Genomic DNA, 26,866 nt, shown 5'->3' with positions numbered 1-26,866 from the left:
AGTTTTGGAGATACCGTAAAGAGTGTCGCCGCATGGCGTCGATGTTCGCACTTTCGAATGGCGTTGGAATAGTTAACAAGTTAGTAACGGTTATGTTGAAGAAGTACCGGAATTGTCGATATATATGTAATTGATTTGAGATGTGTTAATGGGTTGTTATGTTGGATGGTTGGACATGGAGGTGAAGTTGATGATGGTTGTATCGGATAAATTTTCGAGGACGAAAATATTCTAAGTGGGGGAGAGTTGTAACACCCGGTATTTAGTTAATTATTTAATTATATACATTCAAATTATTTCGAATTTAATTATTGAATTTGTGGAGAGTTGAGAATGTGACATCTCATTTGATTGTTTGAAATTTGGCACTCTGATCTTAATATAAATGTTGGGTAGAAAATGGGGTGTTACAGAGACCACCTTTCACCATAGGCTTACACATATTCTTCCAGGAAATAGGACTTTTCCTGTTGGTGGAGATGCCACTTGTCCATATGAAAGTCCTACAAGCTACATGAATCTTCTTAAGCACAGCTTTAGGAATAGGGATACACTGAAGCCAATAGTTGGCTATAGCAAACCCTACAACTTTCACCAATTGAACCCTACCTGCATGACTAAGTAATCTAGCACTCCAGTGTTGGATTCTGCTCAGAATTTTATCAATAAGGGGAAGGTAGTGAGCAACAGTCAATTTCTTGCTAGTTAAGGGTACCCCAAGATATCTAAAGGGTAGCCCCCTTCTCTGAAACCAGTCATAGTAATAATCTACTGTTTAGTGGACTCATCAACAGCTCCCATATATACATGGAATTTTAGTGGATTCACTATAAGGCCTGTGGACTCAGAGAATACCTGCAGAGTTTGGTGTATCAGTGTGACAGATCCAACATCTCCTCTAGCAAGGAGGAGGATATCATCAACAAAAGTTAGGTGGGTGAGCTCTAACTTTTCACATTTTAAATGGTGATCGAAGTTGGGATTTAGTTGCATCTGATGAAGTAGTCTACTCATGTACTCCATGACAATCACAAAGAGAAAGGGTGAAATTGGATCTCCCTGTCTTATGCCCCTCTCAGCTTTCATTAACTTGGAGTGCTCACCATTAATGTTGTATCTGTAAGTGATAGTGGTAACACCATTCATAATCCAATTCACAAATTGGTTAGGGATCCCCATCTCATGAAGAATGGTATCTAAAGATTTCCAATTGAGCATATCGTATGCCTTCTGCAGATCGAGCTGAATCATGCATCTAAGAGTGCCATGCTTCCTAGTGTAGCCTCTAATCAGCTCATAAGCTAGAAGGATATGCTTATGTATTTGTTGACCAGGAATAAACACAGCTTGGTTATGCCCAATTATAGATCCTATAACCTTTGCAAGGTTGGCTGTTAACACCTTAGAGTATAGTTTATAAACAATGGATCAACAAGCTATAGGCCTATAATCCTTGAGGAACTTAGCTTCAGATGTTTTGGGGAGGAGAGTCACAAGTGTGCTATTGAACCCTTTGGACATAGTGTTGTACTTGAACCAGTAGCAGACTGCACTGATAACATCCTGCTTCATAGTGTCCCAATAACTCTTGAAATTTTTTGCATTGTAGCCATCCATCCCTAGAGCCTTAGTATCACCAATATCATGCAGAGCATCAAATATTTCTTTTTCTTGTATTGGTTGAATTAGAGTCTGTCTTTTCTCAACAGTTGTCATACCCCAAAATTTGCCCATATCATTTCATTTTCAAGGGCTCAAGGCTCAAGGGTTCTTCTCAAAGCAACAATCTCCTAATCGAGGGTCTCAAGATTAGGGTTTGCAGTTTATCAAAGAATTTTGAATCTCTGAGGCCTTAAATGGATCTCAAGGTGTCACATATGTATCAAAGCATACCCATGTCAAAAGTCAAGCTTCAATTCCAGGGATTGCTCACTTAATGGCTCAGATGCTCAATAATCGACTATGCTGACGTAAAAGTCAACTATAGTCAAAATACAGTCAAACTCCTGACTTTTGGTCAACATCAAGTATTTGAAGTGACATTCATCATTTGATCAAAGGTTGATCATGATCCACTAATAAAAACTCGGAAATGAACGAAGAAAAGGTTCAAATTAGGGTTTTTTAAAGGAGAAAGTCAACTCAACTTTGACTGGTCATAAATTTCACATGGAGCATCAGAAATCTCCCAACCAAAGTCTATCTTGAAGGAAATTTGATTCTCTGCAACTTTGTCTCTCACAAGCCAATGCCAGAAATGCATCATTTGGGAGATATGGTACAAGAGATTATAGGTCCTCCAAAAAGTCAACAAAAAATACCTTTTGGGTCAAAGCTCATAACTTGAACATGGAAGCTCCAATTGAGGTGAAACCAAAAGGAGGTTTTAGAGGACTCTTTGAGCTTCCTAAAAAGTCCTAGAGTGCATTCATATGATTAAAATGGAAGGAGATACAAGGCTTAGAAGTTGGGCGATTTTGAGAAAATGCACCTAATGTAAAGAGGCCAATACTTGACTATTGAGTTAATGGGTCTAGGTTTGAGTTTCTAAAACATGGTCATGAGTGCACTAGAAGCCCATAATTCTACTCTTCTCTTTTTACTTATTTATTTTTTATTATATTGGATTTTTATTCATAAAAGTCAATATAAACTAAATAAATAATAAAAATAATTAAAGATTGGAATGAGATCTTATTACAATCAAATTTGGAGAAATATTTTGAGAATAAATCAAGGGAATTTCATGGAGAGATAAAGAGATATGATAGACCCAAAAAAAGAAAGTTTTTATGCAAATTTTCCAATCAATTTTCTCATGATTCTTTCCCAAGACTTAACCCTAATTCTACCATATATATAAAGGATATTGTTGCAGCCAGAGAGGGTTTTTTTGGACGAGAAAGTAGGGGAGGAGACAAAAATTTCACGCTACAAAAAAAACAACAAGAAGCTAGGGCACGAGATAACTTTTCTTTCAGCAAGCTCAAAGATTGAACAAGGGTTCCCTCGCACTCCTGAGGACTCCAGGATCGGACTTCAGTCTGTGCTAAAGGTTGGAGGACGTGAAGAAAGCTCATACGACTCTTGTTGGTTTATTCTCAAACTTTAGATTCAAAATTCTGGTACACGGGTTTTTAACAGCTTTTGTTCACATATTCCTGTTCATAACAATGTTTAGAGATGATTAGACCCATCTTTTATAAGGTTTGATGCAGGTGTGAAGTTCTGCCATGGTTAGGGCACCGAGTCAATGAAGTGTCAAAACCCTAGATACAAGCCTTTTTAAGAGAAACTAACATCACCATTAGATTCGTAAGGTCCCATATAGTAGATCTGGATAGTTTTTGTTTTGTGTTTGGTTGATTTTTCAGGCGCGGCCACGTGACTCGTCGGAGAAGGAGACGGAGCGTCACTGTTCCGGTGGCGGTTTAGTTGCAGGTTTGAACACGTGACCACACGGCGAGCTTCTATTGGATGGTCAACAAATTCAATTTTTCCCTGCGCGCGTGTCATGATCCGGTTCACCAGTCAATGACTCCTGGGCCCCACGCATATATTTTGGTTTGAATTTCTGAAATCCAAGAGTTTTTATCATATATTTCTTTCATTGCATAGCAATATTAACAAACGCAGGTGACTGGAATGGTTGGGAGCTTTGCTTGGTAACACTGGGGTCGTGGGTTCAATCCCCACTCCCTTGCTATTTTTTCAAAAAAAAACCTTTATACAAGGAATCCTGTGCAGACACTTCATTCACCTTTACGATGGACTCTCCACCAACAGCCACAGGATCATGCCTCCGTCCAGATCTAATGTACAAAAACTGGAGGTGTACCATGCACCTTCAAAAGCTCACCACACAAAATTAAAAACCAGGTTTTATTTAATATTTTTATTTACTTTCTTTAGTTAAATATTGATTAATGTTTAAGTTAATGGGTTTATTTAATTAGGATTAAAATTAGGATTAGGGTTATATTAGGTTTTAGGAACTATATTCTCCGATTATTTCGATTACCCGATTTAATTATTTTAATCAACCTTAACTATAAATATAACAGAAACCCTAGAAAGGTTATCAAGGTGTTAGGGTTTGCCCAATCCCACTACCATTTGGCAAAAAAACATTAATTCTTATTTAATTGATTAATACAATTTTCTCCTTGATCCGACTATATCTATGAGTCGCATTGGCGAGAAATAAATTTAATCTAATTAATTCATTTATTAATTTATTTGTTAATATAAATTTAACTAATTCTGGTTTAATTCTCTCCTCGACCCGACTAAATCTATTAGTCGCAATGACGAGAGATAAAATAATAAAACCCATAATTTGATTACAAAATATAAAATACACTTTATTTGCTGCTTGTGATGATCGAATCTATCGATCAGAATAACCAGCAATACATTCTTAATCCGTTAACTATAATGATCAAATCTATTGATCATCGCACCTAACGGTAACATATCCAAATCAGGGTTGTACGCCCAAATCTTAAAACACACTAAACCACGGAACTACAAAATTCATCTCTTCAACACTACGATGTTCAAAACTACGATAAGGTAATTCAAAATACCTTGCGAACTTCGTATTTCAACAACTGCGATAGGCCATTCAAAAAGCCTTCAAACTATATCAAATCAAATTCAAAGGCATACAACCCTGTGCCCGAACTACATTGGCTATGATTCTCCCTAAGGAGATACGTAGGCACTTGGTAACAAGGCGAGTCCCCTTCCTCAAAACCTAAATTCAGTTCAAATCTCACTTTTTCCCCTATTCATTTCCTTAGCTATTAAATCTTAACATTTAGCCATAAACCTTTACTTTGAACATAAAACCTTAGGAAAGGGTTGAGGGTGCCTAACACCTTCCCTCGACCTGATTATAATAATCTTACCCATATCTTTATACTGCGTAGGGTTTCCTATTCGCCCTAGTAGAATAGGTGGCGACTCTAAATTTTATTTTTAGGGCAGGTTACTACAACAGTAAGTTGACTACCATTCCTCATGACATTGATGTTCACCTGTTGAAGGCTTCTATCATCTCTGCCCATACGTTTCCCATAGTAGTTCAATAGCTCCTCTTCTATATCACCATTGGTGATTAGCTCAGTGCCATCTTCCTTACACACCTTCATCAGTCTCTTGGAGCAATTTTTGGCTTTTAAAGTATAGCAAGAAAAAATTGGTTATTGCCATCACCAAGTTTGATCCATTCTACTTTAGCCTTTTGATGTAGAATTTTCTCCCCAGTTTCTTGCCATCTAATGATATCTGTAGAATTGTTGTTGTTGTTATTATTTAAGATTTTGAACAACTATGATATATTCCTAAAAGTATTTACTGATGGATTGCAAGTGCTGAAAAAATATTTTCCAATTTTTGGAACAAACACCTGATTAGAAGTTGGATGCATTCCAAGCATGCAAATTGTATAAGTTAGTGAAAGCAGTGATAATCACAACATCAACAATCAGTCTTGGCGAAGACATGTCCGACATTCAAGAGAGATCTCTACCACCTTGTATGGGACCAGGACATGCTATATTTTTGATATTTTAGATAAACAATCTTGATATTCTGTGAAGATTTGTTGCATACAATGTATCTTTTATATTATGGGTAAACAATGTAACCATTTTTTAAAAAAAGGCAAAATACCCTTTTTGGTCCCTTATGTTAACCTTGGGGTTCATTTTGGTCCCTTAACTTCAAAAAGTGTCATCTTGGTCCCTTAACTCTTCAAAATGTGTCATTTTAGTCCTTTTTGTCACATTAGCGACAGAAAAACTCAAAAATCCGTCGCTAAATCCGTCGCTAATATGACAAAAAGGACTAAAATGACACATTTTGAAGAGTTAAAGGACCAATATGACACTTCGGTTTTGTTTTAAAACTGAGGGGTTAGAGTAAAATAATTTTTTTCTTTCAAAAATGGTTACGTTGTTTACCAAAAATATTAAAAATACATTGTATGCAACAAATATTGTATGCAACTTGCTCATGCTGTAATTTTAATATTATGGGTAAACAATCTAATATTCTGCAAAGATTTATTTCATACAATGTATTTTTAATATTCTGGCTAAGTGATGTAACCATTTTTGGAAAAACTAATTTATTTTACTTTAACCCCTCGATTATTTTAAAAACCGAGATGATAGTTAAGTGTTTCTTTCACTATTTTCATTCAACGGCCTTAAGCAAATCTTTATCGTCCATATAAAGGTTATCAACTCTTACGAATCCACCATTAGTGATCCGCGTGAAACCTAAGGATGTCCATTATATAAGTTCTCTTACGATATTGGAAATCTAAATTAAACATATGAAGTGCTTGAAACATAAGAAAACTTGGAAAAGTTCTCTTTGATGGATTGCAAGAGCCAAAAATCAATTGGATTCAATGTTTTTTCTATTAAATTTTTATTTATATCGAAAATATTTTTTATTATTGATATTAATTATCTTACCCATTTTTTTCACTAGAAATAAATTCATGTAAGGTCCATAGAGAATATCCTTTAACAAATCCTTTTGTTTTGTTTTAAGAAAAGAGGTTCCCAACATTTGATCTTGCCCAGAATATCAAGGAATTGAAGATACAACATATGATCTTCATGGACTATTAATGTAATATTCTTTGTAAATACTAAAACGAGTTTTATTAACAAAAAACTAATAACCCCTCAGTTTTTATGATAAACTGAGATAAAAAAGTCATTACTTTTCATGACGCCCTTCGTTACCTCGATTCATTTGTCGAAAAAACTGCATTTCGTGTTTGACGTTAGAAGCGCTTTTTGTAGTAGTCCCATCTGCATCCTCGATAGTAGGGTCACGTATTCTTTGGAAAAGCCTCTAAATTTCTAGAGCTAAGATAGAACTAGCGATCCAGACGAACATGTTGAACATGTAGACAACAGGCTAGATTACTATAATTCCCAAGGGGTGGTGAAATGCAAGCACTTCGCACTAACCCTGACCGGAGCTGTGATGATGTGGTTTAAACCCCTCCCGGGTTGGAGCATGGATTCACAAAAAATCCTTTTTATTACGCCTTTATCGCCTATCCATTTAAAAGCAATAACCCACAATTATGGTCATACTCAACAGGGTTACTTATCAATACATGATGGTATCTCAGGACTGTAAGAAATGGGCCCCAATAAGGTTGTTCCTACTCTCCACTAGAGCCTAATTATAAGTGGCACTCCATATATAGTAATCATCATTGCATAAAGAATTGCATCCTCAAACGCGTAACATATCCATAAAAATGGATCATTACGCCATACAAAACTTGATCATGCAGACAAAGCATAAGCTAGATTTGGTACCTTGCACGTAAGACCCAAATCAATCATTAGACAATGATGCATCTTCAAGGTGTCAGGGATGTCAGAAAGTGGTGGAAAGGTATTGGTAATATTGGTATTTAAATTAGAATTTTAACTATATTTAATAATAATAGTAGTAATAGGATTAAATAAATATTTATTTATTATTATTTATTTAATTGGGATACTATTTGATTTATTTAAATAAGTTGGGATAAATTAGAAATTAGATTTATAATAATATATTAAGAGGAATAGGGAATTGGAAAAGGAGGATACTAGTACGTAAAAAAGAGAAATAGAGAATAGGAGAGGGAAACATAGGGATCAAGGGAACAGTAGAAAATCCATTGTCAAGGAAAACCTAGTTCCGACTTTATAAGGGATTATATAATGGTTTGTATGTGGGATTTCGATTACTTTGGTTGTATGAATTTATCCATGAGAATGTTGTTCTTGTATGTGAACATAAGTGATGAATTGTTGACACATTTGTGGTTGAATTGATGCATTTGTTTGTGTAAAGTGTGTAGAAATATAGTATGATATGTATGTAATTGTTGGAAATTTGAAATATGATTTTTAGGTGCAAATTTGGGGTTTTGGGGTGAATCAGATTGAGTTTTGTAGCATAAAAATATGAATTTTTTTGGCTTTGGTACAATGGTAACCGCTTACTGTTGCACCCCAAAATTTGCCCTCCTAATTTTACTTCTAATTGGCTTAAGCTTTACTTCTAATTGCCCCCCAAAATAGACCTTAGGATATTTATCCATGCATGACAACATTAGGTTGATCTCCCTCTTATTCCAATTTTAGATCCACAAGTATGATAACAAGTAGGATTGAGATCCCCTTTTGTTTAGTCTTTCTCTTTTGCATTCATCTTAAAACACCAATCAATTAAATTTTCTTTTGCCTTTAAGAACATGTCAATTCCTTTCTACGACAATTACATGCGTCTCCAAAGGTCGAGCTGCAGTAGAATGTGAAATTGACATTGTTCATTAAAAAACACACACAAATCAAAACTTTTGAGCTGAACTACGATGCTCTGATTCCTTAAAAGGGATACTAAGCATTAGGCCGCGGAGCCTAAACGAGCACAACTTTGTAAACTATTCTTCTTCTCCCCATATTTTCTTTTACATGCATTCCCTTTTAGCATTAAGCTTTAGACTTTTAGTTTCACTCCCTTTAATTAGACAACAAGAGTAGATCATGTCGGGTATGATGGTCGTAAGGGGTGTTAATACCTTCCTTTGCTTAAGCGACTCCCTTACCCTCTCTCTTGGTCGTAAGGCCTTGTTTTTTTCCCTTATAGGTTTTCTTCAATGTTTTCCTTTCCCTTATAGTGGGATAAATAAATATTCAATGGCGACTTTATTATTTTGATTTATCCAGTTGCATCAGCTACCACAATAGGGTAACCGGTTACAGCTTAAAAAATGGCGTTTCTAGGCATTCTGGCGGGGTGTAACCGGTTACCGATAAGGTAACCGGTTACCTTGGAAGTGGATTGAAAAATCACAAATTTCTAAAATTCATAACTTTGAAACCATAACTCTGTTTTGGTCCCCGTTTGAAGCGTTAGAAAGCTAGCGCGATATTCTTTTAAATAAAAATGGTTTCACGTTTTGGAAATAAACTTAATTTTTGTGTAATGAGTTTTTGTAGCATCGGTGTATTACTTCGGTGTTTGTAGTTTTGTTAAAACTTTGAAAATTGATAACTTTTTACTCCGGTGGCCATTTAACACGCTGTTTAACCCTACGGGAAGCTAAAAATATTTTATAACCTATAAAAATAACTTCAAATATAGTGGGAAATTATTTATTACTGTACGATGTAACACCCTAATTTCCTGGACAATTATTAATATAAAATTAGAGTATATTTTTCAAAATATTATTACAAATGTGATTAGGAAGCCACATTTTCAAACATATAAATACATGTTAAATCATTTAGAAAGATACATAACACATATATGGATGAACCAAAACATCAACACATAGTTTTAAACTTTTATTACATAGCGGAAAAAAATCGTAAATATTTCTCAACACAATTTTGCACTCAACAAAGCAATATTAAAACAATATTAGTTATTCAGATAACTAGGAGTTCCTACGACTCAAAAAATTTATCCAATAACAAAACAACTAAGCATTCATCTCCCCATGGTGTTACGTATCAGGGCAAGGATGCCAAACTCAAAATAAAGACGAAGAGCAACATCACCCAAGCTACTAAGCTAGCAGACTAATCCTGATTAACTGCACGTTACCCATGTGGAGGCAACATTCAAACAGAAGATGTGAGATATCTCAACAATATAAAAGAATGTATAATATTAAGCATATAGTAATATGATCATGCATAGTCATACATTCCACATCTAACACATCCTCACCATTCCAAACAATCATCATGAAATTTACACATCAATCACACAACTTATTTATCAAATTAACAACAATAATGAAATGCAATGAGACCGACTCACATACTCAATGCATGTGGTACCAATTCATCATCACTTATGACATAATCATCTACCTCCAAAGATCCCCAACATAGGATCTATTCCCGCTTAGAACCGAAGCACATCACAAAACGCACTCAATCCACACAATGGGATTAAGGCAACCATTGGACATCAGTCCTAACATCACTAGGCATCGGCCCTAAAATCATTGGAAATCTGTCCTTCTTATACCATGAATGCACGATGCGTAACAACATGATAAGACATGACCACAACTAGCCAAATGCATCGTCATTCATATACTCATCACAATATCATATTCACAAACAAAATCCTTTGCATCAAATCATCATTATAATAATCCTCACAAAACACATACACACACACACACACATATATATAAGAAGGACAAAATTAGATGTCATGAATCTAAGAATGACTAAATTAGATGTCATGAAAAAGATAATGTTGGTGATGATAGAATTAGATCTTCGAGTGTTGATCGTGTCAGCACCGTTCGTAGTAACTGAATTAGATCTTGGAAGTATGATCGTGTCTACACCGTTCGTGATGATAGAATTAGATCTTTGAATGTTGATTGTGCCTGCACCATTCGTAGTAACTAAATTAGATCTTGGAAGTATGATCGTGTCTACACCGTTCGTGATGATAGAATTAGATCTTTGAATGTTGATCGTGTCAGCACCATTCGTAGCAACTGAATTAGATCTTGGAAGGTTTTCGACTACTGCCAGGGGACTAACATGATGAGAAGGATTTGTGAGATGGGCTTAAAGATGCCATCCGAAAGAGATAATTCTCACAAGTCAAAATATGCCCCTGATAGGAAGTTTCAGAATGTCCAAGATTCGAGCTTCCGGAATGTATATCTGATAATAATGTTTCAGAAGTCTGGGGGTCATGCTTCCAGAATGTTCATCTGATTGGAACTTTTAGAATGTCTGGGGTTCGAGCTTCCGGAATGTATATCTGATTGGAATGTTTCAGAAGTCTGGGGGTCACGCTTCCAGAATGTTCATCTGATTGGAACTTTCAGAATGTCCGGGGTTCGAGCTTCCGAAATGTATATCTGATTGGAATGTTTCAGAAGTCTGGGGGTCACGCTTCCAGAATGTTCATCTGATTGGAAGGTTTCAGAAGTCTGGAGGTCACGCTTCCAGAATGTTCATCTGATTGAAAAATTTTCAGAATGTCCGGGGTTCGAGCTTCCGGAATGTATATCTAATGTAGGTGTCTTCAGAATGTCTGGAGGGATATGCTTTCCAGAATGTATATCTGACAGAGATTGATTTGTTGATGATATTCGTCCGCTTGGGAACTTACCTGAAAAACAAAGTTAGCAGCATGTAATGCCATGATGCATGGTATGTATTTATGTAATGATTGATTATGAATGATGTATGTATGCAACATGTTGTGAATGATGTTAGTAGACCGTATAATAGCCTGGCGGGGAAAAATAAATCCCTGACTGTTATGGAGAATACAGAGTAAAAGTCTTATGTTTTAGTAAGAACTCCTGCTTCATGCTCGAGGATACTCAGTTGGGGATTTATGTTTTCTGCTCGGGGATGAGAGCCATTTGAGTGATTGATCTTGATGTACCCTGATTGGGGATAAGAGAGATGAATATAATCTCCGATGTTGCATATGACTCAACTCAATTGTGAGTGCCAACCTTTACGGTGATTATTTGAAGATAACTTTTTGAGGACTACTCTGTGGGGATATGCCCGTGTGAAGCTGGCGCTGTGGGGAAGCGTGGATGCTTTGAACATTGCCCCCAGTGACTATAGTAACTGCCGTTCTTGGACTCGTACTGATTGGGACACACCCGTGAGTATTAATCGAAGTTTTGAATATGCCTTGCATAGCTTTGCTTTGTGAGGACTTTCTGAGATATATACTATGGGTGACCTGCCCCTAGTAATCATAAACTGAGGATGATTCCCCTGACTGATCGAGAGGTAGCTTCAGACCCACTTGGGTGCATGCCCTTGATTATTCGGCTTCCTGAGAGATTCTTTGAATCTTGACCTGATTGCCCCAGATTGATTGGACAAAGCATGTCCTGCCCCTTGTATTCATTGAGTCAGGCATAGTAAATGTTGCTAAAGTGATTTCGTATTTTGGGATGACTTTTAGTCATTAGTCGTACCCTTGTGCAAATTCTTTCTGATGCTAACATTTGAAATTATGTAGCATAATATGTATAATAATGGATTCATGAGATACAATGCATATGTATGTCTTGAGTTTTTGAAAAACATTAAAAAAAAGATATAAAAGCGTGATATTTGTGAAAACGTGATGTTTGTAAAAAACGAAATATCAACTCAACATTTTTGGTAAACCTTAAGGAGTCAGGATACCCTTTTTTGTGACAGTATGCTTTCGAATTAACCATGCTTCAGTTAGGACTTTCAAGGGTTGTAACGTGGCTTGGCTCACGGGTTAAGAAACAAAGGATAATGGCTCAAAGTTTATTTGTACCCATCCCAATCTTCGTGATGTTCTTCGATCCTATGCTCAATTAACTTTGCATTTGAGTTCTAGCAGGTCTTGAAGTCATAACATTGACATTTGATGATGGTTAGAGCACCGGGAGTTTATTGCACAAGTAGTCATCCTTTTTTGTAATTCTTTTTCTCTAGTCGAAGATTTGTAGTGACCTCTTTTTTGACTTTGTTATCCCTAACTTTTGCCTGAGCTGTTTACTTCGAGATTACAGTCAGCGGGATGTTTCACTTTTTGATAAGTCTCCTTCACAGGTTTTGACTTAACAGTTTTTTTCTTTTTTTTTGGTGGATATTGATTTCCTGACTTAATGGTTGCGGTAACCCATCGTTATTTGTGTAGACAACAACTAGTGTGATTAAGTTAACTGAGTAACTACCCTGCCCCAGGTTCTGATTAAGGGTTTTAAATTGCATATGAAAGAAAACTTCTACTCCTTAGGCTCGAAAGGGTTTACGAGGGATTAACATCCTTATATCTCCACTGTTTAGGAATTGAAACAATGCCTGTACATCGTCGACATAGTCCGTTCAAAAGCATCACCGTATGAGGTTGCGGTATCGTTTTCGTCATCCTCCCTCTAAAGGCTTACAGCTTAGAAGGAGTTAAATATCACAAAACATATGCCAAATAAGGAGACAATTTAAAATGAGTGATAGCGAAATAATTTATTCAAGACAAACATATGCAATGCACTAATGATGATTATTGAAACAGATAATGTCTATCATAAGTCAAACGTTTAAACAAACAGAAGAGAAATTGCAAATGAAAGTAAATCTAATGATCCAAAAGTCCGTCCGTCTAGCCATCCACAGCATTAGTAATCTTGTTGTGATTGGGCATTGGAGTAGTGATCACGCTAGGAGTTGCAGGAGGGTCAAACTTGATTTCCCCGGCATCGATCATGTCTTGAATCTTATTCTTCAATGTCCAGCAATTGTCAGTTTCATGTCCAGGACTATTGGAGTGATATGCACACCTCGCGTTGGGATTATAGCAAGGGGAGGAAGTGTTGGGATTTGGATGATAAGCTATTTGTGTAAGTAGCTCTGCTTTCAACAAGTGTTGTAGCGCTTGAGTCAAAGACATGTTGATCTTTGTGAATTGTCTTTTGGACGCGCCTTGTTTACGTTGGTTTTTTTGTTGTTGTATCGATGCTTGATTAGAGACCAGGATTTCCCCAACAGTGTCGGATTCAGTCCTCCCATTAAATGGCTTTTTTGTGACACCTGAGGATGTTCCCCAATCAGTATAAGTTCAGTGAATCCAGTCGATGAACTTCCCAGCAAATGACTATAGAATGGACCAGTCAGTGTACTCATAAACATATCTACCAACTCCCTGTCAGCTAAGGGAGGTTGAACTCTGCCAACCAGGTCTCTCCATTTTTTAGCATACTCTTTGAAGCTTTCATTAGGTCCCATGGACATGCCTTGTAATTGTGTACGAGTTGGTGCGAGATCAGCATTGTACCGGTATTGGTTGTAGAAAGCGACAGCCAGATCTTCCCAATTATGAATGTTTGCACCGTCCAGTTGATAGTACCACTCGAGTTGAGTTCCAGACAAGCTCTCTTGGAAGAAGTGGATCCACAACTTCTTGTCAGCAGTATGAGGTTGAATATTCCTCACATACGATTTCAAATGCAACTTGGGATAGGAAACTCCATCATACTTGGGAAAGGTAGGAGTCTTGAACTTGGGAGGGATAACAACTCCAGAGATGAGTCCTAGCTCTTCAAAATCCAGCCCAGGTACCTTCTGAATTTCCATGGCTTTCATACGTTCTTCCAGCAACTTGTATTTGTCATCAGGATGTTCATCCTCATGGTGGTAGTCCTCTTCTTCCTCAGAGGGCTTGGAAGAATCGTGGTTACTTTTTGCATCAGTTTTGATACTAGCATCATCATCTTGTTCATGATCGTCACTGTCTTTAGAGACTTTGGCTTCCCTGAGTTGCAAGATCGGTCTTCTAAGCCTTTTCCCCAGAGTCTTCTTGCCCTTCTTCTTCTTGGTAAGGATGGTCTTCAGCTCTTCTTTCCCCTTAGACAAATTCAGAATCAAAGCTTAGAACTCAGCATTTTGAGCCTGGAGATCCTTAACTGATTGTTCGAGATTCATGATGCTGAAATAAACAGCGAGGAAAAATGAGAAACCCATCATAGGGAACCTGTTATCTGATGTTATGCATGCAGATGCAATACTTTCAAGGATCTTTAGAAATTTAGTTAGCAACATTTAAATGTAGTCGCATCTTTGTTGAAGAACTTCGTCTTTCGTCTTTGAACGTCCTTCTTCGAGAATCAAGCTCACCATATCCAGTGGGTCATCGCCTCTGATGCGGGATACTTGTACTTTTGAATTTGAAAGCATATGGCTAGAGGAAAATAAATCCTCTTGCCCCTTGATAGGTATTGTGTCTTTGAATTGGAAGACGTGTGGCTAGAGGAAAGTAAATCCTCTTGCCCCTAGGTGAGAGTTCAGTCCTTGATAAGAGCACCTGAAACCGTGCGCCCTAAATTCCTAAGATCCTTGAAAGGGTTAGTTAACATGCAATGTCATGATGTCATGCAGATGTAATGTAGTAAGCAAAGCATAAGGTAATAAGGGCGAGTGAGTCCCACAATAAAACCTGCAAGGAAACCAAAGGGTTAGTAGCACACACAAGCAAGTCACACAAGTGTCCTTAGGTTTAGAGGCTTGCTTGAAGTTCGTAGGTAAGTACCCTCCCCACTGACGTCTAGTTGGTTCAACCTGTCCTAGAAGAGTAACCGGGTTCTATGGTGCTCATATCCTTGATCTTTCTCGCGGGCATTGTCTCAACATGGAACTCGATCGGCCAGCCAAAAGCATCCCTAGAGTCCAATCTCAATGAGTGTAGCATCGAGTATCAACCGGCTTCAGTCAGGAATCCAAAGCCAGCCATCTCGCTACTTCTTATAAGCCAAAGTCAAGTTCAACTAAGGTTCTACGGGCGAATTAGTGCTTAATGACACCACGCGGTAGCCAAACGTCTCCTCGATCAGATTCAAGGGCCATCGGGACAAACCAAAGTGTCGCACTAATGGTGGCCACCAGTTCAACCATAACGATACATGTCGTACAACCTCCCTGGTCTCTTTCCACATACCTAAGGTACACTAGATCCGGGTGTAGGATCTTTCACACAATAGAATACCCAAAACAGCCTTTTGAATATAAATCAAGCAAATCAAAAAATTAAAGTGATCCTAAACTTTAAGGTAACCCCTCTTTTAAGAAGTCTCCAGCAGAGTCGCCAGTTCTGTAATACGGTGAACTGACTTTAAAAGAAATATCGCGGTAAGCAAGAGTCGCCACCGACTTTTATTTTATCCAATTTAATAGAAAGGCTAAAAGAACAGAAAAAGACCTTTTAAAAAGATTTTGAGTTCGGGGGGTAATTTATACAAAGGGAAGGTTTAAGGCACCCTTTGCATCCATGGTTTTCCATGGGCTCTTAATTGCTTAGCTCACTTTGAAGTGTTTGAAAATGTTTGCGGTGAATAAAGAAAAAGATTTGAATAAGGACTTTAGCTTGTAAATAAGCGTAGCCTTTTTGATGGTTTTTGATAAAAGGGTAAAACTGATTTAAACCAGAGCAAGCAATTAGGAGGTAATTACCATTAAAGTTAAAAAAGTTCTTTTAGCCTTTCAGGGCTATCCATACCATGAGAGGGTAGGAAGTCCTTTTATTGGAGGTTGAAGGGTCATCGAAGTTGTCGTTCGCCATAAGACTGTCCCTGCCATAAAGAGGGCAGGTAGTCTAAGGGTAGACGAAATAGTCATTTTAGGCAACCAATGAGGACACCTCAGCAATCGAAAGGGACTATCATATCACATTGTAGGCAACCTCGAGGGACGAGATCATATAACTGAAGGCAGCATCGAAGGGACTTATGATCTTTAGTGATGAGAATGAAATGAGGGCAACATTTGCTGAGGCATCCTCGTATCCGAGGGACTTGACTATTCTGTAATAAACAAGGCAGCAAATAACAAGGCAACAGGCAACAGGCAACAAGAGGGGTTACCATAAAAGGTGTGTGGGTGCACAATCACGTGATTAATTCAGATATATTATCTTATAAATTAATTATTCTTATTCGGTTCAGGGTTGCACTCCCTAGAATTACTAACCACGGAGTAATAATACAGAAAATAAAGCAGCAAAATTAAACCCTAATTACTATTACAACCTCTGAGCAGTTACATAATAAGGCAAAAAGGTTTGTGGGAAAACCACAAAAAAAGAAATAATTAAGTAGATGATAAGTTTAGGGTTACCACAAAGTTTGAGCTTTAACCGATCTGGTTAACCCTGAAAATTAGGCACCAAGAAGAGAAATGTTAGTGTATTACAGATTCACTGACTATTGACACAAACCCTATTCTAACCCAAAGGGAAAATAAAAATAAGATGATGTTAAACAAACCCTAAAAGGTTAACGAAATCGAAATTTCGATTAAATAGATAAACCAAAACAAAAATCTAATAATTATATATAGGGTTAAAATTAGAAACTTAGCTTTTTGATCTGGTGTGGCGCGTGGCTGATGGATCCTGGGTAACCCTGAAAATTAGGCATGAAGAAGAGAAATGGTTAGTGCATTATAGATCAACAAACCCTAATTGACTAAACATCTACGAACCCTAATTGAACAAAATATGTAAAATACATGATTTTAATATTTTTAATGATCATTACGGGTTAAAGAAAATCGAAGGTTCGATATAAACAATTAAATAATTATTGGATTAATCCTAATTATTTAATTGATTAAAAGTATATTTGAAAATCTAAATTGAATTCTTAAATATATATATAAAAAATTATTATGAAAAAAAATCGAGTTTTCGATAAAAAAGAAATAATTAAATTTATTATAAAAAATAATTTAAATGAAAACAATTATAACAATAAAAATAAAATAAAGAAATAAATAAAAGCATTTATGCAATTTAAAACTAAAAAAAATTAAATAATAAAAAAATAGAAAAAAACTTAGCTTCGATCCTGTATGGTGAGGCCTGTGAGGGTGCACGCTGCGTCTGCGCGTTGTGGGATGTTGGATTAGCTGGGAGATCATCACACGGTCTTGATGCGAAGGTACACCGCGCGTTGCCCTGGAGTCATTCACATGGTACCTAAAAACTTGCCAATTCACAAAAAAAAAATATTGTAGGAGCGAGGGGTCGAACCCACGCCTCCAACCTCGCACGCATCCGTTGCCAGTTCAACCAAGCGTTATTCTTGTCATATGAACACCTTCCAATAATAATGAATAAAACTAAAGGATCAAATAAAACGCGCGCGATATTTTAAATGGCCTAGTCACATGGTGACACGCACCCATCTTCTTCACGGAACCGTCGTGTTAGGTTCCTTACTTTTACCTACAGACAATGGCTATCACTATATGACCTGCATACACATAAACCTTACACACACGTTAATAATTCCTCCTAAAGCTATGGTTGAGATCGTCCTATTCTCACGATTTCAACGGTGCCTGCACATCCCTGCAATTGGTTCTGAAACGGAAAGCCCTTACTTAAGGTCTCAAACCCTAACAATGGTGAACACCTTATATGAACACATAAACGCAATTAAAACTCCATAAACAATCATCATACCACACTAATCACAAATATGCAACGAAAACTCATTTAAAACGCATGAATCAATGAGATCGAGCCTAAGTAAAAATGTGCAAACCATGGTAAATTATGAGTGTTTCTGAGCGCTGCAACCTTGGCAAACGATTGGAATTCCTTCAGAGATGTTCAGAGAGCACGTTTGAATAACCAATACCTCCTGAATTTGCCTTCAACCTTGAATTCGACCTCTCCTTTTTCTTGAAATTTTAAGCGCTTCAACTATGGTTCTGTTTGCAGAAATTCGTCCCTTAGGGGTCTGCCATGATTATGTTTATATAGGAGAATGCATTAGGGTAAAAATTATGGACTGAATCTTCTTCAATTTTTGATTTCAATCTTGGAGATTTGATTGGAAAATATGGTTCATAATGTTTCCAATTTTGGCCAATTTCAATCTCTCTTGCACCAATCTTGCTTGCACGAAATTATATTGGAAATATGGTATAAATGGTGATTGAATGTAATTGGAATAAGATCCTTAATTGAATATTTGAATTTTATGTGATTTATATAAATTAATATCACTTTTACATGATTAAAAATTCATATAAAATCAAATAAAAATCCAAAAATTAGTGGCAACTAAATTTGGGGCCTTGGATAACTTGATGATCAAGACTGGGTCATAAAACGTTGGGCCTCTTTGCAAAGAAATCCATTTTGAAGCCTTTTTGTTCCACATTTTTCTCTCAAAATTGTCCAATTTTGACAAGGCATATCTCTCTCAATTTTTAAGATATGGAGGAGTTATAGGACATTTTGGAAGCCTCAAGATGTCCTCAATAAGCCACTTTAGAAGATTTTTACCATTTGAGGATTTTATCTTGATGATATGGGCTTTGACAAAAAACTGCTTTTGGTTGACTTTCAAAAAGGACCTATAATCTTTTGGCTCATATCTCTCAAATGAAGCATTTTTAGACTTGGCTTGTGAGATAAAAAGTTGTAGAGAATTCAATTTCCTTCAAAATGAGCTTTGGATGGGAAATTTCTGATGTTCCATGTGAAAGTTATGGATGGTCAAAGTTCAGTTGACTTTTAGTCCAAAAAACCCTAATTTAGAAACTTTGGATTTTGTTGATTTCTGAACTTTCCTTGATGAATCATGATCAATCCTTGATCAAATGATGAACGATACTTCAAAATAAGGATGTTGACCAAAAATTAGGAATTTTTATTGTACTTTGACCACAGTTGACTTTTATGTCAAACTAGTCGACTGTTGACTTTCTGAGCAATTGACTGGACAATCCTTTGGAATTGAAGCTTGTACTTTGCCATAGGGATAGTTTGAAACATCATAAGCCATATGAAATCCATTTGGAGACTTTGATTCATTGATTTTCTTTAGGGAATTCAAAACCCTAGTTCATTGAGCCATTGTTTAGGAGGATGTGTCTTTGATTCTTGAACTCTGGTATGAGCTTGAAAGGAGAAATGAGATGGGCAAATTTTGGGGTATGACAGCTATAATTCACCATTCATCAAACAATTCTAATTCCACCACATAACAATTACACGTTTTTAAATATGATTTTTTTAAATAAGCAACTGATATTAAGAAAGGGGTATAATAGATACTCCAACCATCAAAAACAAGGCGGAAAACTCCTACTTCTCAAAACAATTGAGAGGAAGGATATTCCAGACATGAAAATTACAGTTATCCGAAAGAACATAATAAGATTGAAACCAAAACCAAGATAAATAAACTACTCCCGACATACACTCGGTGAAGCTATACGGGTCATTCCTAAAAATGATCGCATTATGTAACACCCTTCTAAACCTCGCGACATTTAAATAAAAATCAGAGTAAACATGAAAACAAGGGTGCCACAATTCAATAAATAAATTTATCATAAATCAATTGTCATGCTACACTTAAGAAACATTTCATTATAATTCATAATTCATAATATATCATGTTGACACGGCGGAATAAATCATCAAAATTAACATCACATCATCGATGCCATATTCCTCAAAAGTAATTAAAACAAAGTAGAGTTTTTCAATTAAACTCGAAACAGTTTGTCCCCCAGTGTTACAATATCAGAGCATGACGCCTGACGCTAAACTAAACGATGACTAATGAGCTAATCCTCACCAAGCCGAAAAACCGCTATCCTCAATCTGAAAAATGTAATGTAAGGGTGAGTCTCATTATCAATTAAAAAATATTATTGCATCGTAAACAATAATACAATCATAGCTATATTATTCACCCAATCTCATTATATTCACACATTCACACATCATCAAACCATAACATAAAATAAATTCAGTCATGTTATAAAATTCATGCAATATGAATGCAACTGACTCTATGCATGTGGTACCAAACATCATCAATGGGAATGTCCCACCGACCGATCTAACATCATCAAGATACGGCCCTGCCAGCACAAATTCCACACAATGGGAATTATGCCCTTCACTGAATCCCCTCATCATTTAGGATTCAGCCCTCAACAATGGTTATGAATGAATGCAACATACACAACATACTTATCTCATCATCATCATCATTATCATCATCATCATCATCATCAACATCATCATTAAGTATGTTCATATGTATCAGCATCATTCATCACAAATCAATCATCATCACCATCATTACAGAACATACACATGTTTACACCATTCATCATCATAATCAATAATAAGAATATACATGTATTCACATCATTCAACACATCTCATATTGTCACATCTCATCATATATGTCATCAATATATCATCCATCAAACAAACAAAATATTCACATCATACTCATATTATCACATGAAATATCTCATGAGCTCCATCACACGATCAAACAAATCATCATACGAATCATGTTTAAAACATAGCATGTATTGTCACATCTCATCACATATATGTACAATACATCATTCATCAAGCAATAAAATCATGATTCAAAATTAATTGAATTTACACCTCATTTCATCATTTTAAACACATAGGTTATCTCATAAGGTTCATCATGCTCGAAACGGCACTAAAAATAGAGTTACGGATCAAAAGTTACGCATCATTGAACTTTCGAAGACAATCACAAAAACATAAAATTTAACACACAGCGGCCATACGCGTATGACACCTCCCATACGCGTATCACCAATACTCATACGCGTACCAGTCACCCCATACGCGTATCAACAGAACTGATTTCCCACTAAGATTTCCCATACGCGTATCAACACATTCATACGCGTATGGCCTCATCCCATACGCGTATGACTCCATTCCATACGTTAAACACCAGTATTTCCCAAAAAAAATCTGCAAATCACACCAGTCCATTTTCCACTCGTTTTCACATCATAACAGGCTGCGATTTGGGTCTCAACACAACACTTTAACATGTTTTAACTCATAGGATTCATTCAACTTCATTAATCTATTACCCTATATTAGTTTTATACATCCAAGACCCAATTTCTCATCAATCAATTAGAACTCATATGTTCAGATTTGGTTTTCTAAGAAGAACAATCATAACACAACAATTGATACAATACCAACAACATAAACATCAATTAACATACAATTCTATATAGAATTCACAGAGTTATTCATCAATTATTCAACTTCTATTAAAATTATCCAAAAACCTAACTCTGACATATGATCAAATTGACCCAAACAATATCCCTAATCATGCCCTGTCATTCATAACATGATAAGAGATGGTAATTTGAAGGTCCCCCCTTACCTTAGCCAAGTTCTTGATTTGGTCCTCTTCCTCTTTGGTTCCTCTTTCACGTTCTTCAATTCTCTCCTTCAGCTTCTCTTTTCACGTTCTAACTCATTTTTTCTTATTTTCCTTTATTTTATGAAAACATAAAATAAATTAGTAATGGGCTTAACCACTTAACACCCCCTCTTTATTAATCTCAACACTTGGCCCAACTGCCTATAACCCGTAATTTTACTGATAAATCCCTTAAAATGCTAAATTCTTAATAATTAATATAAAATTAAATTAAATTAATAATTAAGAAAATGCGGGTGTTGCACATTACTCCTAATTCAAATGCACCAAATCGTAGCAAGCTAAATGACCGCTATCGTAGTCCTCTTAGCTTTAATCTTCACCTTTTTAGAAAAACCAAAGAACCCCACAAACTCCTCCAAAGATAAACCGTCTAACGGACCAATCCAATTGAACACTTTTCTCCATATTCTATTGACAACATTGCAGCCCCCTAAAAGATGCCCTAAACTTCCGTCCTCCGAAAGACAAAACACGCAACGCTGATGATCTCCTCCTTCCAACTCAATTCCCCTTTTTTTAATTGATCCTTCGTTGCTATTCTATTGTGGAAAACTCTCCACCGGAAAAAAATAATCTTTGGAGGCACTTTTACTTTTCAAAGTAAATCAACATTATTAACTATAAAGGGATGAATGGGCGGACCTGTAAGCCTTGCGAAGAAACCGTTATAGCATGATTTGATTGTTATAGCATCGAATCCTTTTTTTTTATCTACTTTATATTTGGAAAAAAATTAAACTTCTAAAACTCTCATTATTGTGTGTATCTCAATCATCTCTCGAGAAATATATGTAGAATAAACTGAAATATATTTTTTTTATAATAAATGAACTTAAAATTATTTTACCACAATGTCTCTCACAACATTTACAATGACCACAATCACAATTGCAACATCACTAATTGCAATTTAAAACCATTATATATTATTTGTACCAATTTTATCTTTCACATCATTTATATATAGTTTGTGAATTTATTCCACCCTCTTCATATGTGCATAAGGGTATTACTGAATCTTACTACTCTGTCCATAAATTGCAGCATGGAATGCTGATGTATCATTCATCCACAATATAAAATACTTCTACAATCCTAGAGTCTAGGACTGAAAGTGGTAAATACATATAACTATATGCAAAAGGAATACAAATTTATGGCACATAACATATAGTAAGAATAATTTTACATAAAAAGCAAAAAAGGTGTTACTATATAATAGTGTCTATTAATTAAATAAAGAATATAAAACCATGACTTTATTTCTGGAGCAGAATCAAAGGAAATAAAGGTCCATTCGATTGTGACACTTCCACCGAAGACCTCCCCACCATGACTCCATGACTCATCACCTTTTTACTTTTGAATTCCATGCATGTATTTTTATAAATTTTATAAATTCTTTCAATATTAAAGTCTCATGGTTTCAATGTTTTAGAAATCAACTTTAGTTAAAAAATTTGTCCAACTTTGTATTGTTGGTCCAACTTTGCCATTGATTATAGTTTGTGTCGGCTCAAGGTTTAATTCAGATTTTAAATCTCAATTTAAAATTTTAAAATATTTTCAAATTAAAAATTTAATTTATAATATGTAAGATATTAAAAATTTATAAATGGTTTATCAGGTGAAATGATAAAAAAAACTTCACATTATATTTATGATTCAACTCATACTCTTAAAAGTTAATTATTTCTTTATTTTGTGTTTTTATTCTTTTAAATCAAAATTGTTGTTTTTCTTCAAATAGCTTAATCGCTAGAATTCTAAATATTTTAAAGATGAATAATTGCTTTTAAAATATAACTTGTAAATAATTGCTTTTAAAATATTTAATTTTAAATATTACATTGTTTAGCATAAAAACATAAACTAGTAACTAAACTATAACCATATACATGACTGTCTTTTAGAACGTGCTATCACATACATACTTAAAATTTATCATGAAAAAAAATATCACAATTTATTTTACCACAGTTAATCTATGGATAAACTATACAAGACATCCAAAAACACTTAAAAAAATCTTGACAATATATATCTATTATAAATCATACGATTCATAATCTGGATACAAACACATAAAATCTCTCTAGTATAGACGGATCTTTATGAATCAACACTTAGCGAACTCGTCGACCATTAAAAGAGAGATTATTGACTAGTATCCGAGTATGATAGTTGCTCTACCTAAAGACCACGATTGAAGTGAAGGCTAATATTTTTATCTCTATATATAAATAGAAAACTTGACATAAACCCTAATCATCAATCAATAATAATCTTAATATTTAATCATTAGTTTCAATCATATCACATTTTCACATTAAACACACTATACCACCTAATATATATATATATATATATATATATATATATATATATATATATATATATATATATATATATATATATATATATATATATAACATTTAAATTTAGGGTTAGGGTTTTCTCTCTTAAATATGCATGATGATGATGATGATTGGAGTATAATAAAGACTAATTTAGTGATAATGCCACAGTAAAAGAATAACCTAAAGATACTTATACTATAAGAAACACGTTTGGTGCTCTTCAATAATCACACAAATTTAATTTTAATAAAATACAAAAAGAGAGGGAGAGAGAAAATAAACAAGAACAAAAATAAATATAAACACTACACCCCCCCCACAAAGCTCCTTTATCTTTTTTCTTTCCATCTCTGTGATCTCTTTTTCTCTGCAACTCTCTCATTTTGACGTGATTCTCCACCCACACACACTAGCATATCCAAAGAAAAAACTCATCAAACTTTTTCAAAAGATACAACCATGGTCTTCCCTTCTCTTCCAATCTATCTAGATCCAACCAACTGGTCACAACAGGTATTCATTTTTTCATTCTCTAGCTTCCATTTTCTTTATTTTAAAATTTTTTTTTTCACTTTTTTCTATCTTTAACTTCTTCAATAAAGCTAAGAAAATATAATTGATCAGAAAAAACAGATATTCCAACACACTTTATAATCAAGCTTTTTTTCTTGAATATACTATTATACATGTGTGTAAAATATTATATAGTTTATTTTTTTTATTAATTATTTTTTCTTACACTTTTGTGAAAATAATATAACCAGCAAGCAGGAATTGGTATTGAAACTCAAAATCCGTCGCATCTGCAACAGCCATCAGCTTCAACTGTGGCAGGTATCACAGTTAAAGCTGATGGCTGCTATCAAGGGTCTATAAGACCAGGATCAATGACGGATCGAGCTAGGATGTCAAAGATACACCAAACCGACACTGGTGCTGCTGGAGTACAAAAATGTCCAAGATGTGAATCAACAAACACAAAGTTCTGCTACTACAACAACTATAGTCTTTCGCAGCCACGCCATTTTTGCAAAGCTTGTCGTCGTTATTGGACTAGAGGTGGTGCACTTAGAAATGTTCCAGTTGGAGGTGGTTGTAGAAAGAATAATAAAAGAAGCAAAGGAAATTCAGTATCAAAAATGCCGTCTAAACCTAATCGAAGTAATGATCATCGCCGGGTCGGTATTGGTGCTATTGTAGGTGGGTCTAGCTCAGAAAATGCAAAATCTAATGGATGCAATAATTCTAATGTGAATATGGGAATGTCTCATTTTCCAACTCAATTCCCTTTTTTTCCTTCTTTGCATCATTATAACAATAATGACTATGTTTCTCAAGGCATTGGTTCTATGGTGACAAAAAATATTACCAATAGTACTAATGTTGAGTTTCAACTCGGTAGAGATTCTTCAGTTGGTAATAACAATAATGGAGATTCTTTGTTGTTATCAAATGGAATCGGCGAACAATGGAGGTTTCTGAATCCGCTACAAGTTCATCATCATCAGCAACAACCGCAACCGCAACAACAGCAACAACAACAAGGACATAATGTTCAACAATTTCCTTTCATGACAAATTTGGAGCCACAAGTTGGATTATTTCAATTTGGTGGAGAAAATAATGGTGAAACTTCAAGAAGTTTTATAAGTTCTAAGGCAATGGATTCTTCAAGTGCTAGTATTGGAATGGTGAAAATGGAAGAAAATAATCATCAAAGGTTGAGTTTGCCAAAGAATCTCTTGAGTGGTTCCGGAAATAGTAATGATCTATTTTGGAATGAAGTTCCTAGTTTCACTCCTTCATCAAGTAACTTATTATGATCCTATGAGTCTAGTACTTTTGGTTTCTTATAGAGAATCACATATTTTTATGATCAATGATATATAAAAATATTCCAAGGTATAATCAATGTGTTAGAATCATAACTCACTTGCTAACCATAGAATATTATGAAATTCCACAAATATCTATGTGTGTTATGAGAAAGGATAAAGGAGAAGGAATGGTTATAATATAATCAGAAATTCAGTCAAGAGATAAGTAAAATCTGATCATTTTGTTTTTGTTAGGAGTTGAACTCGGATTCTTCTGAACGATTTTGAGTCCAATTACTTGGTTTTTATATAGATGACAACCAAGTTTAATGGTTTCTTAATTAAGTATAGCAAATAGGAGATTAATCTTTGAAACAAGTGTTGATGTATTTGTTCATATGGTTAATCAATGGTAATTTTTTTGCTTTGTGTGAACATTTCAATATTGCATGTTATAGTTCTTTATTGGTTTTCTTCTAAGTCAATTTTCTTTATATCATTTCATTTCTAAAAAGAGTAAATAAAAACTTGTTATGTGAAAAATATTTCACACATTTGTTGGGAATTTCAATATAGCATGGAGATCACTCCCATTTTTGGTGGGTTGGTAAAGTGGAAATATATTGTACATTGATAATTCAATTTCATGAAAAATGTACATATGAATCCCCATGCATTATTTTTGTGACGTTTAATCAAGCTTTAGTTTCATCTGACCGGCTGCTGCTATAAAGTATAGTACATCTAACTTTTTTTTTTTAAATCATCTTAATAGAAACTTCAAATTCCTAGACTTCTTTTGGTCTCACATTTTGAGATGCTTTTTAAAAAAA

General features: G+C 35.2%; 2 protein-coding genes across 2 annotated transcripts; one reads left to right on the top strand and one right to left on the bottom strand.

The window, feature by feature from the left end:
• Positions 1-376: 376 nt before the first annotated feature.
• On the bottom strand, positions 377-1,716 carry LOC131641049 (uncharacterized). Its single transcript, XM_058911374.1, has 3 exons — positions 1,495-1,716; positions 856-1,401; positions 377-745 (listed from the first exon to the last, which is right to left on the bottom strand). The coding sequence occupies exons 1-3, from the start codon at positions 1,714-1,716 to the stop codon at positions 377-379; spliced, it is 1,137 nt and encodes a 378-aa protein (XP_058767357.1).
• A 22,854-nt stretch (positions 1,717-24,570) lies between these two features.
• LOC131641048 (dof zinc finger protein DOF1.1-like) lies at positions 24,571-26,480 on the top strand. Its single transcript, XM_058911373.1, has 2 exons — positions 24,571-24,729; positions 24,981-26,480. Exons 1-2 carry the CDS (start codon positions 24,676-24,678, stop codon positions 26,037-26,039), a joined length of 1,113 nt encoding a protein of 370 aa, XP_058767356.1. The 5' UTR covers positions 24,571-24,675; the 3' UTR covers positions 26,040-26,480.
• Positions 26,481-26,866: the final 386 nt, after the last annotated feature.

This window comes from Vicia villosa, unplaced genomic scaffold (genome assembly GCF_029867415.1).
Source record: "Vicia villosa cultivar HV-30 ecotype Madison, WI unplaced genomic scaffold, Vvil1.0 ctg.003487F_1_1, whole genome shotgun sequence".
NCBI lineage: Eukaryota > Viridiplantae > Streptophyta > Magnoliopsida > Fabales > Fabaceae > Vicia > Vicia villosa.
This window is presented reverse-complemented; position numbering and strand designations above follow the sequence as displayed.

Coding starts and splice junctions, on each gene's coding strand:
- LOC131641048 (XM_058911373.1), top strand. CDS start 24,676: ATGGTCTTCCCTTCTCTTCCAATCTATCTAGATCCAACCAACTGGTCA. Junction 24,730..24,980: donor CAACCAACTGGTCACAACAG/GTATTCATTTTT, acceptor TAATATAACCAG/CAAGCAGGAATTGGTATTGA.
- LOC131641049 (XM_058911374.1), bottom strand. CDS start 1,716: ATGACAACTGTTGAGAAAAGACAGACTCTAATTCAACCAATACAAGAA. Junction 1,402..1,494: donor AAGGGTTCAATAGCACACTT/GTGACTCTCCTC, acceptor CTATACTCTAAG/GTGTTAACAGCCAACCTTGC. Junction 746..855: donor TGATACACCAAACTCTGCAG/GTATTCTCTGAG, acceptor GACTGGTTTCAG/AGAAGGGGGCTACCCTTTAG.